Source organism: Chironomus tepperi, unplaced genomic scaffold (genome assembly GCF_022539635.2).
Source record: "Chironomus tepperi strain 1889 unplaced genomic scaffold, CSIRO-AGI_Ctep_v1 contig_453, whole genome shotgun sequence".
Classification (NCBI taxonomy): Eukaryota; Metazoa; Arthropoda; class Insecta; order Diptera; family Chironomidae; genus Chironomus; species Chironomus tepperi.
In genome coordinates, this window is record NW_027226575.1 from 376,056 (window position 1) to 393,218 (window position 17,163).

At 29.8% G+C, this 17,163-nt stretch overlaps 1 protein-coding gene across 3 annotated transcripts; it reads right to left on the bottom strand.

Moving 5' to 3' along the window:
- Positions 1–2,304: 2,304 nt before the first annotated feature.
- Ac13E (Adenylyl cyclase 13E) lies at positions 2,305–15,990 on the bottom strand. 3 transcript variants are annotated; one of them, XM_070651044.1, is made up of 8 exons: positions 15,137–15,990; positions 11,235–11,479; positions 5,997–6,960; positions 5,783–5,894; positions 4,493–5,704; positions 3,173–4,435; positions 2,611–2,892; positions 2,305–2,531 (listed from the first exon to the last, which is right to left on the bottom strand). In XM_070651044.1, exons 1-8 carry the CDS (start codon positions 15,143–15,145, stop codon positions 2,314–2,316), a joined length of 4,305 nt encoding a protein of 1,434 aa, XP_070507145.1. In that variant the 5' UTR covers positions 15,146–15,990; the 3' UTR covers positions 2,305–2,313. The 3 variants fall into 3 exon arrangements, with proteins under 3 accessions (XP_070507145.1, XP_070507144.1, XP_070507146.1); XM_070651043.1 differs by having other exon boundaries at positions 3,173–5,704; positions 15,137–15,989; XM_070651045.1 differs by lacking the exon at positions 15,137–15,990 and adding an exon at positions 11,556–11,953 and having other exon boundaries at positions 3,173–5,704.
- Between the last annotated feature and the right edge of the window lie 1,173 nt (positions 15,991–17,163).

Consider the following 17,163-nt stretch of genomic DNA (forward strand, 5'->3'; position numbering starts at 1 on the left):
AACTATAAAGCTTTTACTGGTATGAAAATTATTGAGGTCGATTTGTGAAAGTGTAATTTTGAACATTTTCCATGTGCTAATTAGCAGAGCATGTCATACGGCAGCTGCGATGTGATTTACATAATCAAGATCTAAATCATTAGGATGGTCGTGATAGTTTTCTGTAAAAGCTTCGAAAATGGATAAAAAAGCTTTTGACTTAGAGCTTTTCATGAAAGTTTGATTAAAGTTCAATTTCTATGTTTGCTTGATGCTTGCATGTTCTAACTTTTATTGATTATTGAAGATTATGAACGAATTTTCCGGAATTTTCCACTTAGTGGCTTAAGGATGAGTCAGATTTTGAAAAACTTACTAAAAAGCTTCATTAGAAAACATAAGAGCTTTCCATTCATTTGCCCGACACAAATGAAGAAGGCTCTGCCACTGAGCTTTAAAGGCTCATTTGTGTCGATCGAGCATAAACTTCAGACAACAAATCAGCCCTTAGATGGAAATCAAACAGTTTGTCCCAACAAATGCGCTCTAAAAATCAACTTCCGGTGACTTTCTTACCAGTTTTTCATCATTATTAAAAATTCAAACTTCTGAAAATCGTTCAATAAAAAAGAACATGTCAATTTTGAGCAGCTAAAAACATTTATTGAATTTAATTTTTCTGACATTATTGTTTGTTATTATTTTTATTCTTTTATTTCCATTCACAGACTTTTCATCGTTTTGTTCCCATTTTTATCGTTTTATCAATTTTAATGTGTATAATTCATCCTCATTTCTAAAAATATCAATTTGATTTCATTCAATATATATCTTTTTTGTTTTTTTGTTTACGATAATTACAATAATCATTAAAGCACATCTAACATTTTTATTAACTTAATTTTTATAGGTTTTTTTTTATTTTGTTCGACAATTTTCTTTATTTTCATTCTTTGTTGAGTAAATTGTTAGAAAAATTTATATTTTTTATTGATTTTAATAAATAGATAAATATACTTTCTTAAAAAAATTCTGAGCTATTAAGATAGAGTAGTAGCAGGAAAGAAGAAATTGTAGTAAATTATTTAATTTCGTTTCATATCAAGGAAGTTAGGAATATGTTTTTACAAAAATTTATGGAAATTGCGAGTTTTGTAGTCTAGAGTTCAGTGTCGAAGAGTTGTTTGAGAGCTTTTATAGCTGCTTTATTCAAAGTCTTTATGGAAATAGTAATAAATTATGTTATCTTGTGAAAAATGTAGCATCGAAGGTTATATGATATATAAGCAACTCTAGTAGTATGAATATAGTATGAATCTAGTAAGAATATAGTCTATATTGTTGAGCTTATATCCAATATCAACCACTTTTCTACTATTAATTCCTAACTATGAAGGAACACAGTGAAGAAATAGTCGAAAATCAAGATCCAGACAGACTTGACTGAAGGTTGATGTCAGATTTCATGGAATCTGATTTGGAACTTAAATTAGGCTAGATTATCGATCATTTCATCGTCATGCGCCTTCCAGGCAAAGTTCAAGTCTCACTGGTACGTCACTGGAGCTTTTAGGACTAACTTCCTCAAAACTTCTCTAATTTTCATATCTAAATTCCTTAATTCATAGCTTCAAGTTTCTCTTATTATTGATAGCTACTCCATCAAGCTACCCCTGAATCAACTCCTCAATCTTTTCTTCGATACTCAACCCTAGATTACTCAATAGAGATTTACTTATTTAGAATAATAGATTAGTTAGGAATTGTTCAAAGTCTTCAAAGTTAATTGGGAGTAAATATTAAAAAAATATTATATATTCTAATAGGCTCTTTAAAAGTTCATGTTCAATGTTTCTAGGTCAGGCTTTTTTTTATGGAAATGTAGAAATAGATTATCATTTTTGAACTAATCATAAGAATGTTTGAGTTGCAAATCTAGTATGACTAATGACTAAGTAATAAAGAAGAATCTTTTAACATTATTTAAATGAAAATCATGACTTGCATTTAAAAAGAATGCACAAAAAAATATAAATGTGATCAACAACGAGATGAGTTTAATGTATATTAACAAGCTACATAAAAGGTTTTCATACTTAACAAATAAAATTTATCTAATTTAACATAAAAGGCAATTTTTGTTCCTATTTTTTTTTGTTTTGTTTTTGTTCAATTGCTGTTTTGAAATAAATTAAGATTTTGTTTAAAATAATTAACATCGATAACAATGGCAAGATTGCTTTTAGTTTACTTAAAGAGTATAAAAAAGGAAAAATTTCCATATTTTTGCAGTTTTTGTTCTTTCAAATTTCGATTTTGTTTAACTTAATTAATTTAAATTGTGAGCTGATGATCTTGAAATATCTCCAATGTCTCTTCCTTCTTCTTTTTCAATAGACACACTTCCATCATATCTTTTCCTTTCACATAGACTTTCCCGCGTGGCTCAAACTCATACAAGTCTTGAAATATTGATATGCACTCTTGTCTCAATTGAATTTTTCCGGGAACTCCAGTTGAATCCATTCTAGATGCAACGTTTACGGCATCGCCTAAATTGAAAGTAAAACAAAACATTTATATTATTATTAATGTATACAGTTAGACATGATTTATAGATGTAAAACTTACCCCATATATCATAATAAAGCTTCGTTGTTCCTATAACACCGGCAGTTACTTCGCCAAAATTGAATCCAATGCGAAGGACGAGATTAAATTCCAACAAATCACGATTAAAACATTCTAATGCATTTTGCATTGCGACAGCAAAATCGAGTAGAGCATTGAGATGTTCATATGAATCATTACGGTACATCTCATCTAGTCCCGATGCACACATGTATGTTGATCCTATTGTCTTTATTTTCTCAATGCATTTGAATTCATCGCGCAATAGGAGCTCGTCAAAGTCTAGTTAGAAATGAATGACAAAGAAGATGTTGAGTCACGATTTTGTTAAATATATAATTTTAGACAGAACTTCCCATGCGGTGGAATTTTATTGATTCTTTTATGGATTGAGGTAGATATAGGCTTCTGGTGAACCCATTCCCCACAATCACCTAGGAAGCCATGAGAAATTCTGTCCATTAGTTCAATATTCAATCAATTTTTCACACAAAATCATCACATGGAAGTGCCAATTAATGGAAACAAAAACGTTATTGTTTAAAAAAGCAGATATACACACCTCCAATAAGTTCATTGAGCACACGCAAATATTCTTTACCGCCCAAATAAGACTCATCGTACATCTCATTGAAATTCACAATGCTTGCAAATAAGATGCCAACATCTTGATGATTCTTGGAATATTTTGCTGTATTTTTTAACTCTTCGGCTACATGCTTTGGTATGATGTTGTGTAACAGCATGTCTGCTTGATTCTTCATGTGTTGCACTTTTATTTTGTCTGAATTTGCAACCTCATTACCATAAAAACTTAGACGATATCCAATTTCAAATTCACGATTTAATAAGAATACAAGAATAAGCACAAGAACGAGATCTAGACACAATTCAACTTCGTAATTTTTAAACCATGCTGAATTACTGGATGTGACATTTTTTGTTGAGAAACTCTTGACCCAATCTTTTTGATAATCTTCATTCATTGATATTGATACTTCTCGATGATCATAGCCTATCATAATGAACAACATTCCAGATATTAATGCTAGAATGTTCTTCGTCCAACAATTTAATTGAATGAAATTACAAAAATGAATTAGACACACAAAAAGCATCAATCCATAATAAAATTGTATTGTTGGAAATTTATTGATGTCGACTAGTGCAAAATTAATAAGAATCGATGCAACTGGCAATGATATTAAAATGCTGCCAAAGAAATTCCATGGATAATACTTTGATGCCCATCCAAAAATGGAATTAAAGTTGCGTGATCGCCTCGGTCTACGGAGAACTTGCTTTGTACATAGAAATAAGACGGTGAGGATCAACGAACTAAAGCAAACAAAACAGCAAACCCACACTTTGTACTCCTTCGAATAAATCGATGGGGATAGTAAGAATAATGAAAGAGCAATTGTAGAAAATATTATCGTCAAAATAAAAACGTCAATGAACGTATTGAATTTTGGTGTTGCTAGTGTTGTCGATGAAGTCATCTCACTGTCGCACTCGTATCTATGTGCTTTATTTCGAAACATTTTCTCCATCAATGGATTTTCGAATGATAATGAAAATTTCCTTATCGGCGGCTTAACTAAATAGCTTCTTTGTGAACGTGCATTATCGCGTACACATTTTATCAATTGTAAATCCGATTGTTTTCTTAAATGTTGTACACATGCTTTTAATGTATCGTTTCCAGGTTGACCTTGAAAACTACCCGTTGCCGGCGATGGTAAATGCTTCATCATGAATGCATCATCCATTGTTGATGAGTCGTTGCCTGGTGCAAGACTTGATTGTGAACTTGTGAAATATCCTGAAACACGATTAGTTGTCAGGCAATTTTTACAATTATTAAGTTGATGTTGTATACTTGATCTACGGCTGTTGCTCCTAATACCTGAATCTTTTCGACTTGGCGATGAGAATTCTTGAGGTGGATACCATGGTGATAGTGAATTACTTTGTTGACTAAACGATCGATGATGATGACTATGATGATTTGAATAATTATTAGATTGTTGATTTTGAGTCCTGTCAGATCGATTACTTCCCGTGCGACTAAACGGTGAAACATCGCATCTTGATTGTGATATATATGATCTTAAATCAGTAATATTAAGACTCAAATCATCCATTTCTTCCTCTATACCATTTGTTAAAGTCTGTGCAGCAAGATCATTATCACTATGCGGTGATGTGAGACTACATTCACGATCTGCTGGATTAATTTGCTGATAGGTACTTCCATTCGACGAATTACAATTATTACTATTACTATATGGCACTAATTTATCATTAATATTTTGTTTATTATCACAGTCATTATTATTAATATTTATAGCATTTCTACACAATAGATTATCATTGGTCGTTGGAGATTCTTCAACAACAACAACAACATTGTTGGTCCCTTTAGTATTAGTCGTGTCTATTAATAAAACTTCAGTATTATTATTATTATTATTATTATTATGGTTGGAAGCCTCTTCAGAAATTCCTATTACAATTGTGGGACATTTTCTTTGTTGATTCTCGAGAAGTGATTTCTGTTGTTCCTGACTTGTATTTTGGTGTTGTTTTGAGGACGATAAAAATCTTGTAACTGTTTCACTTATTGATGCTAATCGATGTTTTCTTACATGATTTAGTACGGGTGATGGACTCAGTGATTTAGATTGGTGGTTCTGTTGATTATGTGATGTATGATAGTGATGTGTCGATGATGACGGTGACATCGATAATGGTGATATTGATGGAATGTCATTTGTCGATAGATTTTTTGGTTTATTATGATTATTATTACGTAATACTTGAAGTTCATTTGGTTTAATTGCCGTTCCATGATCAAATGATGGGCTGTTTACCAATACTTTTTTAGCCAATATAAAATATGTTTTATGTCCATCGACATCTTCCGATTCACGAAAAATGTATGAATCATCGAGAAACTTTTTCGTTTCCTCTGAAATGTGCACGAGATCTGGATGTCCGGTGCTTTCCATTTTATTTGCAAAACTCACGTCATTTGACCAAACATCAAATTTTACTCGTTTTGTACCGACAATTCCACATAAAACGTTTCCTATTTGAGAATTTCCAATTAGAAAAAAATCCCATCATCATCATCATCATCATCAGTAAAATATATAACTATGCTTACCCGTATGTATTCCAACTCTCATCTTGATACCTTCATGACGTTCAGCATCAAAAATTTTCATTGTGTCAATCATTCCTAGACCCATTTCTACACAGCACGTTGCATGATCTTCCTAAATTTTAGTTTGATTGAGGAACGAAAAAAGTAAATGAAATGGAAAATTGCCTAATTGAGTCTAAACGGTATTTCAGGAGAAATGAGTTAATAACTTTACCTTTGCATTCGGACATCCGCTAACACAATAATAGCAGTCACCAAGTGTCGATATTTTTTCACATCCATATATGCCACATAATCTATCGAATCGTTCAAAGAGATCATTCAATATTTCGACTAATTGTTCAGCTGTCTTTGTACTTGACATTTGAGTGAAGCCAACAATGTCGGCAAATAGAATCGATACATTCTTCATGCTATGCATGTGAAAAGGTCGAAACATTGACTTCAAATTAAAGTCAGATGTTCTTGGATGATGATGTCGATTTTGTGAGATGGCAGTCATTGATGGATCATAATCATTATGATTTGTTGTCTCCTTTAAAAGTAAATCGGCGACAACTTTTGGCATCATACTTGTTATCATCTTCTCTTTCAATTGCTTTTCAAGTTCCAATTGTCGTCGAACGAGGAGATTTTGTCCAACTTTTATAAATGTACCACGCATCCTTACCGACGACATTAATAGCATATGAAAGGAAATGATATGAACGCAGATGTGTAACATAACTCGAATCATTATAATTTTATAGATTCTTATATCATGAAATCCCGAAGTTTCTTGATAATAGGATTTATCCTTTATCGTATAGGTAATTATTTCAAATAATATTGAATATATTGAAGCTACAATGAAGCACAAATATAGTCGTAGTGGAATGACTGTATAAATACAAATAATACAGATGACACATATTGAAAAGTTTCCAAGAATGCTTAATGATGATCCAGCATAATAGAGCCATGATAAACATGTGACAATAAACAGCAGTGCATATGCACCTGAAAACATCATCATGTATATCCGATAGAATTTCGTAAATGTTATATAAATGGCAACTATTGAAATCATTATCAAAAATCCAAGTGTGTAATTGAGTGGTGTTCCGAACTCTTTGCCTCGAATGGTGAAATAAAACAGCCATATGATCGTCATGCATATTATGTAAAGTAAGGCAAATCTGTAAAGACAAAATAGAACATAATTTGAGATAAGAAGCAATTTTTGTATAATTTTCAAATAAAAACAATCAGACATGAATTGTATAATCATCCAAAACGATCGCTTTCACGAATAAATGACGATGATGATATTGTCAATTGAGAAAGTTTTATTTTATCAGAATTTATGCTGTAGATGTTCTCATAAATTGCTCAGTCATGCGTCTTAAATGCATCTCATTTCCTGATAGATTTTATGGATGAAATTTTTCTTCAAATGTTCACGTACTTTAATCTTGTTATTGTAAACAACTCTGTTTTTGTGTATTTCTGCGTGGAAATTTATTTATGTCTTTGTTGACTATTGAGTATATAAGCTTCTCTTTTTATGTTTGAATAATTTTTATCCTTACTCGACTGCTTTTAATAGTATTTTTATTAATTTTTCTGATTTTAACAGCAAACGTTGTTTTTATTTGAGGAAAATTTGCGCGGGAAATTTTTTAAATCTAAGAAACCCGGTAAATTTGATGACTTTATTATTTTACAAATTTTCAAAATGCGCCAATATTCTACAACTTCAAGGACTTTCCCACGAGTTTTCTTCTTAATGTTAAGTTGTTTTCTCTTCAAATAATTTTCTTTCTACGTCTCCAACTTCGAGTGTTTTGGAAATAAAAATTTACATTTCAATTATTTTCATCGCTTCCATTTCGTTTTAAGTGCTTTATGATTGAGAAGATACCAATGAATCATTAAAGTAACGAGGCATGTTATTACAGACAAAAAAAAAATTCATGTCGAATACTATCAGTAAGCTTGATAAAAAATTAATCACATGGTCTAGATGAAAATGTCAACTTCTTGGAATGTTTCAGACATGGAATATTAAATACTCAGTAAATTTTTTATTTTTAGAACAATCAAGATCTTGATTATCATGAAGGGATAAACATGTTAAGAGTTGAAAGCTCTACTGTGCTGCTATTCATTTGCGCTGATTACTTTGTGGCTATTTAGAGGAAATGAAATACAATCCTTAGAGAACTTTTTAAAGAGGAATTACGAAGTTGTAATTACTTTTAGTAAGGATTTGTGCTGTTAACAGGAATTTATTTACAACGTAATTAAAACAAAGTTTAATTTGAATCCTCAGGAAACTCATCAACGTAAAATCACGGTTGTAGTTAAGAACTATTTATACGCACACCTATGTTACCGACAATACTCTTAAGAGCATTAAAAAAGCACTGAATCTGGCTTGATTTATTAAATTAGATGAGTCTCTGCGGTTTAATTATTTTACTCAAATCTCATTTTGATAACGAATAATTTTGGAAAGGTTCCGCGTGGCTGGAATTACAAATTCTCTATTGAATGCAAATATCGAGGAAGAGCTCTACGCAGAATTTATTATAAGCACAGCATAGAAGATTAATCTAGTAAAATTGAACATGTATTGTTTCGATGCTAAAGAATACTAAATCTTTGTACTTGGCACAATTTCGTCGGAATTTGTATTGCAAAATTTTCATATTAATGACGTCTCAGACGTAATGAACATTTTCTCGATTTGCCGCCAAATTAAACTTTTAAGTGATTAGTTCAGGATGATTTAATTTTTGTTTATGAGAATAAATTGGAAATATTTGTTGTATGTGGTTTTCTGACTATGGAGTAGTGGTGGACAACCTATGTGCCGCGGTACATTTTAGTGGTGAGCCTTGACGGAAACCACACGCAGCATATGGCTCATATCATCTCAAAAAATTGTTGTCGGCACGTTATTGTGCCGCGGCATACAAGTTGCCCACCACTGGTTTAGACTATTAAAGCTAAACGAGTGATTTTTTAATGGGAGAAGTGACAGGGAAAGTAATTTTTCAATAATTGTGAATACATAACATCTTAATTTGAGGTTATTTCTAATTTTCAATTTATTGAGTCATTTTTGAAGGCAAGTTTTGTGACACTCTTGAATAAGACTCAGACATTCTTCAGAAAGTATAAAAATTCTCCAATTTTGCAACTTTTTGAAGTGATAAAATTGCAAGAGTCTTGCTCTCTGCTAGCAATTCCGAAACTTTATGTCAAGGACTTTACAAACTTTGTCTTCCGATTGATTGAATCATTGTTCCTGACCCTTAAAAGTTCAAATAACTCAAAATTAAAAAGAATTTATACAAAAAAAGTTCAATAACAGGAAACAGATCCATTTCGTCGAAAGCCTATTAATATTGGCTTCAATTATTATTCTACATAATTAGAAATTCAATATCTTGATAGAGGAAGAAGAAAATTTTTAGGAAATTACTTCTTTTTCCCTCTAAAATGTTCATAAATGGAAAAGCTGAATGAATGAATCGTAAATTTTTAATGCTTCATTATTTCCTTTAGAAGGCCAATATGTAGTACAAAAAGGACGAAGACTATTACTTGAAAGGGTTGTGTCGGTAACCAAGGTAACATAACTAACAACTGAGCTTGATTTCATACTCGTGTCGAGATTCTAAATTAACAGAAGCTCCACAAAAATAACATAAACCATTCCACATTGCATCCTCATCTAGTTCTGAAAATTTTCCATTTGATATTCAATAAATTGAAAATTCTGTTCCTCACTGTTTATATTAGCTTTTTGCAGTAATTAAATGTGCATATTGTTTCATGTTTCAAAAAAATTTGTTTAATTCATAAACATAATAATTAATTGATTTTGAGTCTAGCTCGAAGTGATCATTGTGGGAATTTTAATTGCTGCTCAATGCAGAAAATAGATTGAGAAATACTTTAATTTGGGTTAGATTATTAATCGATTGTCAAAATTGAAGCATCATTAGTTATTAGCGAACATTAACAAGTATATTAAGCTTGGGTGTAGTCTGAAAAATGTGGGATGAGGGAGATTTTTGACAATAATATTCTGTTGCAGTGGTGGTCAACCTTTTGTTTATTGCGGCACACTGAGATCGAAATTGTTCGATTCGCCTTGATCGAAACCAAACACGGCATTTAGTTAATGACATTTCCACTAGTGTGCCACAACACACAGGTTGCCAACCACTGTCAAATTAAATGAGGATAGTCAACCTATATTATAAATATCTTATAAATAGACAAAGAGGATTGAATCTATAGGAAGGGGAAATGATTGGTAGCCCTTGAAGACACCCCTGAAACACAATATTTATATTAGCAATGACTCAGATAAATCATCCGCGTTAGTGAAGAAAAGAATTAAATAGTGGAGGTGGATGTATTTATACTTAATTAGCTTTCTTTGATCAAAATTACTACGAAATAAAATTTTTAAATTGTTCCAAATTTGTACAATATTGCCATGAGCAGTTAGCAATCAAAAAATTATGCCTGCTTTTGATCCATAGTATTTATAGAATGTTGAAGGTACTAGAAGTTATCTAAAGTTCAAAATACTCATTACTATATTCAATGAAACCCAACAAAAACAAAAATTGTCTGCGTAAAATCTTAACTTACTCGTTTCGCTTCCTTCCGAGAATTTTTAATCACAAAACCTCGTAGGTATATAAATAAAAATTAATTTTCAATATGGATACTCGTTAGACATTTCGTCGACTTCTTCATATTGACTTTTTAAAGCATTAAATAATTCTTCTATGCACCACATCCATCCACAGTCATCTTGTTAATTTAATTAGCGGAATTGTCAAGATAACAACAGATATGTGTAGATTATTATTGCCATACTGTATTTGCTATAACTCAAAGGTTGATTGTGTGATAGAGATCTAACCACGAAAAACTATTCATGTGTACATGAATGCTCATATAAGATGAAAAAAAAAATAATAATTTAATGACACTATATAAAAACAGAAACAATTTTTCTCCTTGTTATTATTATCATCATACAGAGACACAAGATGATGAAAATTGCATAACTTAGTTTTTTCTACATTCTATACTCTGCATTGGATACTCAAAGCTCCCAAGAGAATTATAAATTGTAAATGTATTGTATCACAACGTCTTTTTTTTCTTGCTCTACATATATTTTATTACATTATATTATATTTGATATTCCCGTATGGATGTGTGTATGAGCAGATTTTGTATTATAACACAAAAAAAAAAATAATTTTCATTGTTGAATAAATGAGCAAGAAATAATAGGAAAAAAATTACAATCAAGATGAGGGAAAAGAAAGACTTGAGGGTCCACTTGAGGGAGGTAAAGAGATATTCATAGATATCCTCAAAAAAACAGTCAATGACAGCAGATATATATTATTATTATTATATGATCACTCACCGAAATCTTAATCTTATTTGTGGAAATATTGAAATTTGGTACTGCTCCTCGAGTACCTGAGAATCAAATTTTGGATTCACAAAGGAATTGCCGGCGGCACGTTCGAATGCTAATGGCAACATCACATTACAGCATGTATAACGTCTTGATGTTTGTGTTAAAAATGCCTGGACATACGGTGCGAACGTTGTCAGCTGACTATCCTCTGGTATTGTTGAGTTTGATCGATGATAAGAGGCTGGTGACTATAAGAGATATCAGGAAAAAAAATATATGTATATACTCGCTCTTTTTAATTGTGCGATGATAATGTCACTCAACTTTTTAACTACACGTTAAATTAAATGAGCCATCAAAAAAATATAGAGTCTGTTCTAAACGTTCTTATATATCCAACACGGTAATAATGTTAAGTGAACTAACAACATAGAATTAGTATCTATGTCAAAATTTTATTATATTTTCTATTTCTATATATATATTTTTGATAATTTGATTAAACAAGACAATAGTCTCACTGTGTTGACAGTGTTACAGCAGCGTAACTAATATTATTATTATTTTTTTTTCGTTATTTCTTATTTCCCACTTCAATTCGCGAACACGTTAGAAATGATACTGAAACAGTTTTTCACAATATGCTTTTTTTCTCCTATTATTTTTCTTCTCTGCCTCTTGCGGCATCAGTGAAGCTTAGAGAAGTTTATTTTTTTTTCCTCATCTCTGAGACGCACACGAGAAAATAGAAATAAAAAAAAGTATTCGGGTGAACTTTTTTTTTCTTCTTTAGGGTGAGAGAACAGCGCATTTTATATCTATTTATTTCAACAATATTAAATTCTTAATTACTTACAATGAAAAAAAGAGTTGCTATGTCTTCTATTTTAAAATACAGTGAGTATAATAGTCTCAAAATTTTTTTTGATTACAAAAAAACACATGAAAGTTCCGTGTAGATTATGACTTGTTTATATTTTGGAATTCTTTGATTTCGTCAGTGAACTCTTATCTATCTTCGTCATGATGACTATCTTCAGAATTGTTCCCATTAAATCTCGTGTTTCCCAGTAAATATTTATTCATTGTGCTTGATAATTTGGAACTTTCTGTAAGGTTTTAGATGTTTCAAGGATTTACGCGAAATTTTTAAAGGGACTTTAAAACTTTAATTGAAATATTGACTTTAAAATTATTTAGGTTGATGTATTTCCATTCTTATCTTTAGAAATAAGGTCAGATTAAGTTGTATTACATTTAAACTCCTCAATTTAAATGGATTCCATTGATATTTTGAAAGAATTCTTGCAAAAACAATTTGACTGACTAATTCATGTAACTGATCAGAATCCACAAAAAAAGTACAAAATTATTATAAAATTCAAATTTTTAAATTACGTTACGATGAAGCTTTCATAAATTTCAATAAATCATGCTAAAATAATGTTTATTTGATCTATTTCCTTGAAGCCATGATCATAAATCTTTAGTATTAGTTCTAAGACAATGATTTCCTTATATTATTGTTCATTAAATGCTTAATTTACTTGAAAACCAATTTTTGAGGCTTTGTAAAGTAAATAATTCAATTTTCAATATAATTTTAAGAATATATCCTAATTTTGTGGAGCTTCTAGACTTGATTAAATTCTTTATTAATCTTTCTATGATGTTATTAAAAGTTTAATCTGCTGAAGCCTTTTAATTTTGTTCAAATAAAACCCATAAAAGATATTTTTATGCAAAAATTATGCTAAACATACTTTCTGACTTTGAAACATTTTTATGTTTCCCAAATGATGGGTATTAAATTCAATCCTATTCAGTGTTTTGTAAGAAAATATGTCTGAAACTTGTCAGAATCAATCATGAAAGGAAGGCAGAAAAAAAGCTCATTGCAAATATTGAGGAGCATAAAATTTCCATTTTTTAACGGTGAATTATTAATATTTACTTGTTTCTGATGAATAAAATCACGTTTGACGAGCACTGTATTTTACTTAAGCTTTTTTACCTTTTGCATAGAGTGATTTTTATGATAAATTTAGCAATCAAAATATGGAAATGATTTGATAAAAAAAATTTATTTTTGTTCATTCAGTTTTCTTGAATAAATTTGTTGAAATTTTTATTGATTAAATTATTGGATTATTCCTTAACATTTTCATTACTTTTTATTGCATCAACAGCTTGGAGATCGTACTTTTTTTATGAATTTTGGACGTAATAAAATATTCAAATTGCGCTTCAATTAAATAATTGTGTCTACTAATAGTTCGTTACTGTTCTATCATTAAAATGACTCATTTAGCATCGTCAATTGATTCCGAAAATGAAATGAAATTTGCAAAAACAACAACATCCGATTTGTTTTTATTATATTTTATTACTATTTAGTCTTCTTGTTCTTTCACCAAGGTACAAATTCTACGATAGATAAGAAATCAAAGTGGCAATATTTTAAGAAATTACGAAATTATGACAAAATTCGATAAAAAAAAGTAATTTTGTATGAAGTTTATCATATCTTTTAATTTCAAAGGTATTCAAAATATCATTTAAAAAATGCCATGCGGTTTAATCATAATAAAAAAAATTGATAAATCGAATGTTCAGACAAAACGAACGATTCATTAATGCGACGAGATTATGGAGAGAAATGAGTACCAAGAGAGGACATGGTTGATATAAATGTGTCAACAGGTTTTAATGAAGAAAATATTTTTCGCAATTCGATGAACGTTGAGCTTCAGACTAATTTTAAGCATAAATTATTTTAATTTTTATTGAACACCTAGACAAAATTTAAAATTTTGATGGCATTTAATTTTTTGTTTGTTGTGATTTTGAATATTTTCTTATTTAGAAGGCTATGAATGACATTTTAATGAGGTTAAGAAGGTGAAAAGTTAAGTGTGAAGCTTATTAGAAATTTTTTTGTTTGTCTTCTTGAAGTTTTGTTTTGTATTTTTAAAAAGTTTATTTGCAATTGATATTTTTAATGAATATAAAGGATTTAAAGGATTTTGAGAAATTCTTGATTTAAAAATTTAAATATTTTAAAGATTAAAAATTCTAAGACTTTAAAAGTACAAAATTCTAAAATTTTCAAGAATTCAAAATTTTAAACTTTCAAAGATTCAGAATTCTAAAACTTTTGAAAATTCAAAATTCAAAAACCTTAACAAATACAAAATTCTAAAACTTAATTGAATCAAAAGTCAGCAATTTGAATTATTTAAACTTGATCTGAATTCAAAAAGTCATAAAATGACTACAAAATTATTACAAATCATTTCAATTGTAGATTTGAATTCAAAATCTAAGGTGATCTTGATTATTTGACCCTTTATGAATTAGAATTGAATAAAGAGCTGTTTAAATCACAGTGTTTAATTCAATTTATCAAGATAAACTAAAAGTAAAAATTGCTATCAATCTCAAGTCTCATTTGAATGCATCTCAAACGAAACTCTCATTATTTCTCAATAAGTTCTCATAAAATACTCTAAAATAAATACAATAAAATCACCAAGAAACAGTCTAGTCGACGGATTGATTTAAATTTCACACTTTTAAGCATTTTTACTCTACTAATCGTATTAATGAAGGCAAAGATTTATCGGTAATGTAAACAAAATACAGTAAATTGCCTTCGTTAATTCAAATCAATTAGACAAACTTCAGAATATACTACTTTTAATAAATTTGAATGGAAAATGTGCTAGAAAAAAGGAAATATAAATTCTTAAGCCTCTTATTCTCTTCGTTTCTCCCTTTTTTCCTCATAATAAAAAAGAAGATATTCTGTTTGAAATACTTCATAAGTATGTGGTGTGTATACACAATGAAATATAAAGTATATTGTAAATTATCTGCGTTCATATCGTAAAAACTTTATTTACCTCGCTCATTTTCGCGAAAAGTTTTTTTTTTCCTTCTCTGGCTTTCTTCTATATATTCAAGTGTATAACTCGTGTTCTTCTCAGCCAGCCACACACACGATTTTTCTTCTTTCCTTTGCTTTCGATTTTGTACCTTATGAAAATTCTTTTATTTAATTTGTTCAATAATTGAATTTTTTTTTATTATTTAATTTTTTCTTGTGGTTACAGCGATGACGACTTCTGTTTGCTTAGCGATTATTATACTTTATTTTTAAATGCTTATTTTTTTGCGCTCCTGTTGAAAAACCACAAAAGCAATGATGATGTTAGATAATTTAGTGATATTTATTCAATACAATGTATCGAGTTCATTTTTATTATTTTTTTAATTTAATAAGAATATTATGTCTTGCAATATGTGGACATATTATGCACAGCATTTAGGCTCACTACACTCGCACTTAAACTACAATTCACTTTTCATTATTAGTTCATTTGTTTATGTTTTTTTATGTCTTGCTTGTTGTGTTCATTTATCTCAATGTTGTAATTGATTATAGAGCGCTCTCGATCAAGTTCATTGTAGGCAATTAATAGAGGCAGGCAGCAAAAAGCAAAAAAATTAACAAAACGTCACGTGAATGACATTAATCTAAACTGTATCACAATCTCTAAGCATCTGACTGTGTAACAAAAATTTTTCAATGTTTTTTGTTCTCTCACACACGATTTTCTTCTCTCTTTTCCTCCAAAATGCGAATATTTTTTTTTATATATATATATTTTTATTTAATATTTGATTTCTTTTCTTCTTCTTCAATCTATGTGTGTACATATATAATTTTTTTTTTTCTCTTCTTTTTTTTACTTCACAATTGAGGCAATAAAAAAAATTTCTTTTAAATAAATTTATTGATCGACTACATTTGACTAAAATACAACAATCACTGTATGGTTGAATAAGAACTATTGGTAAAAAATTTGGTAATTTAATTAAGGCAATATTTGTTCTAGATCCATGAAATTAACTTAAAAAATAGTCGAAAAATAATTCGTACGAAGGAAAAAATCTCCAACCAAAACAGAGGAAATAGGAGTTTGTCGATGACGAGTTTCATGTTTTGTTGACGATTCTTCGTGTTTTTGTTAATTACATGATTATTATGAATGAATGGATGATACTTAATATACTTGATTTAATGATTATTTAAGTATATTTCACTGATTTAAGTCTCATATGTGAATCATTTCCTCTAAATTAATAAAATTCAATTTTAAAGTCGCTGAATATTTTCTGAAATATTTTGTAAATTTTCCACAACAAGTGCTGAATACAAGTCAGTTTGAAAATGAAATGACTGTTGCGTATAATTATGAGGTCTTCGAGTAATATGTATGAAGAATAGACTGAGAGAGACTGAGCTTTGACTTTTGTGAAGAAAGTATTAGATTCTAGAAAGTTTGATGATTTTTGATATCGTCGATCCATAAAACTTGATTCTTAATCACTGAGACATTTTACAGTAGAGCACGGAATCATGTGAAATTCCATTCATTTTTCCTGCTCTGCCTTCTTTATTCCCGAGTGTACAACTTGACATAATGTATAGATAATAATTAGACCTTCGGAACGTTCCGAAGAAAATGTCATAAATCGACCTTAGGTCTAGTTATTAACTAGATCTAATACAACTAGACATTATGTCAGGTTGTCCACTAGGAATTATTAAGTCAACAAAATTCTCCTGAAAATTAAGAACGTCAATCCACAAATGTCTAGACTACTCAAATTTCTACATAGCACAGATCTAGATTTTTATCAATTTAACCCAAATAGATTATTCAACTTGTCATAAGTATGTCTAGTTCAAGGAACGATAGAAATCGCAGTTACCCGTATTTAGAATCAGACGCACAGCTAGCCAAACAGCTTGTCGAATAAATCAAATGAGTAAATTTGATAAGAGGTCAAATCTAATCTCAAAACTTAATGTTTATAGTAAGACGTCTGCAAATAAATATATATAAAACTAGCCCGAATAGAA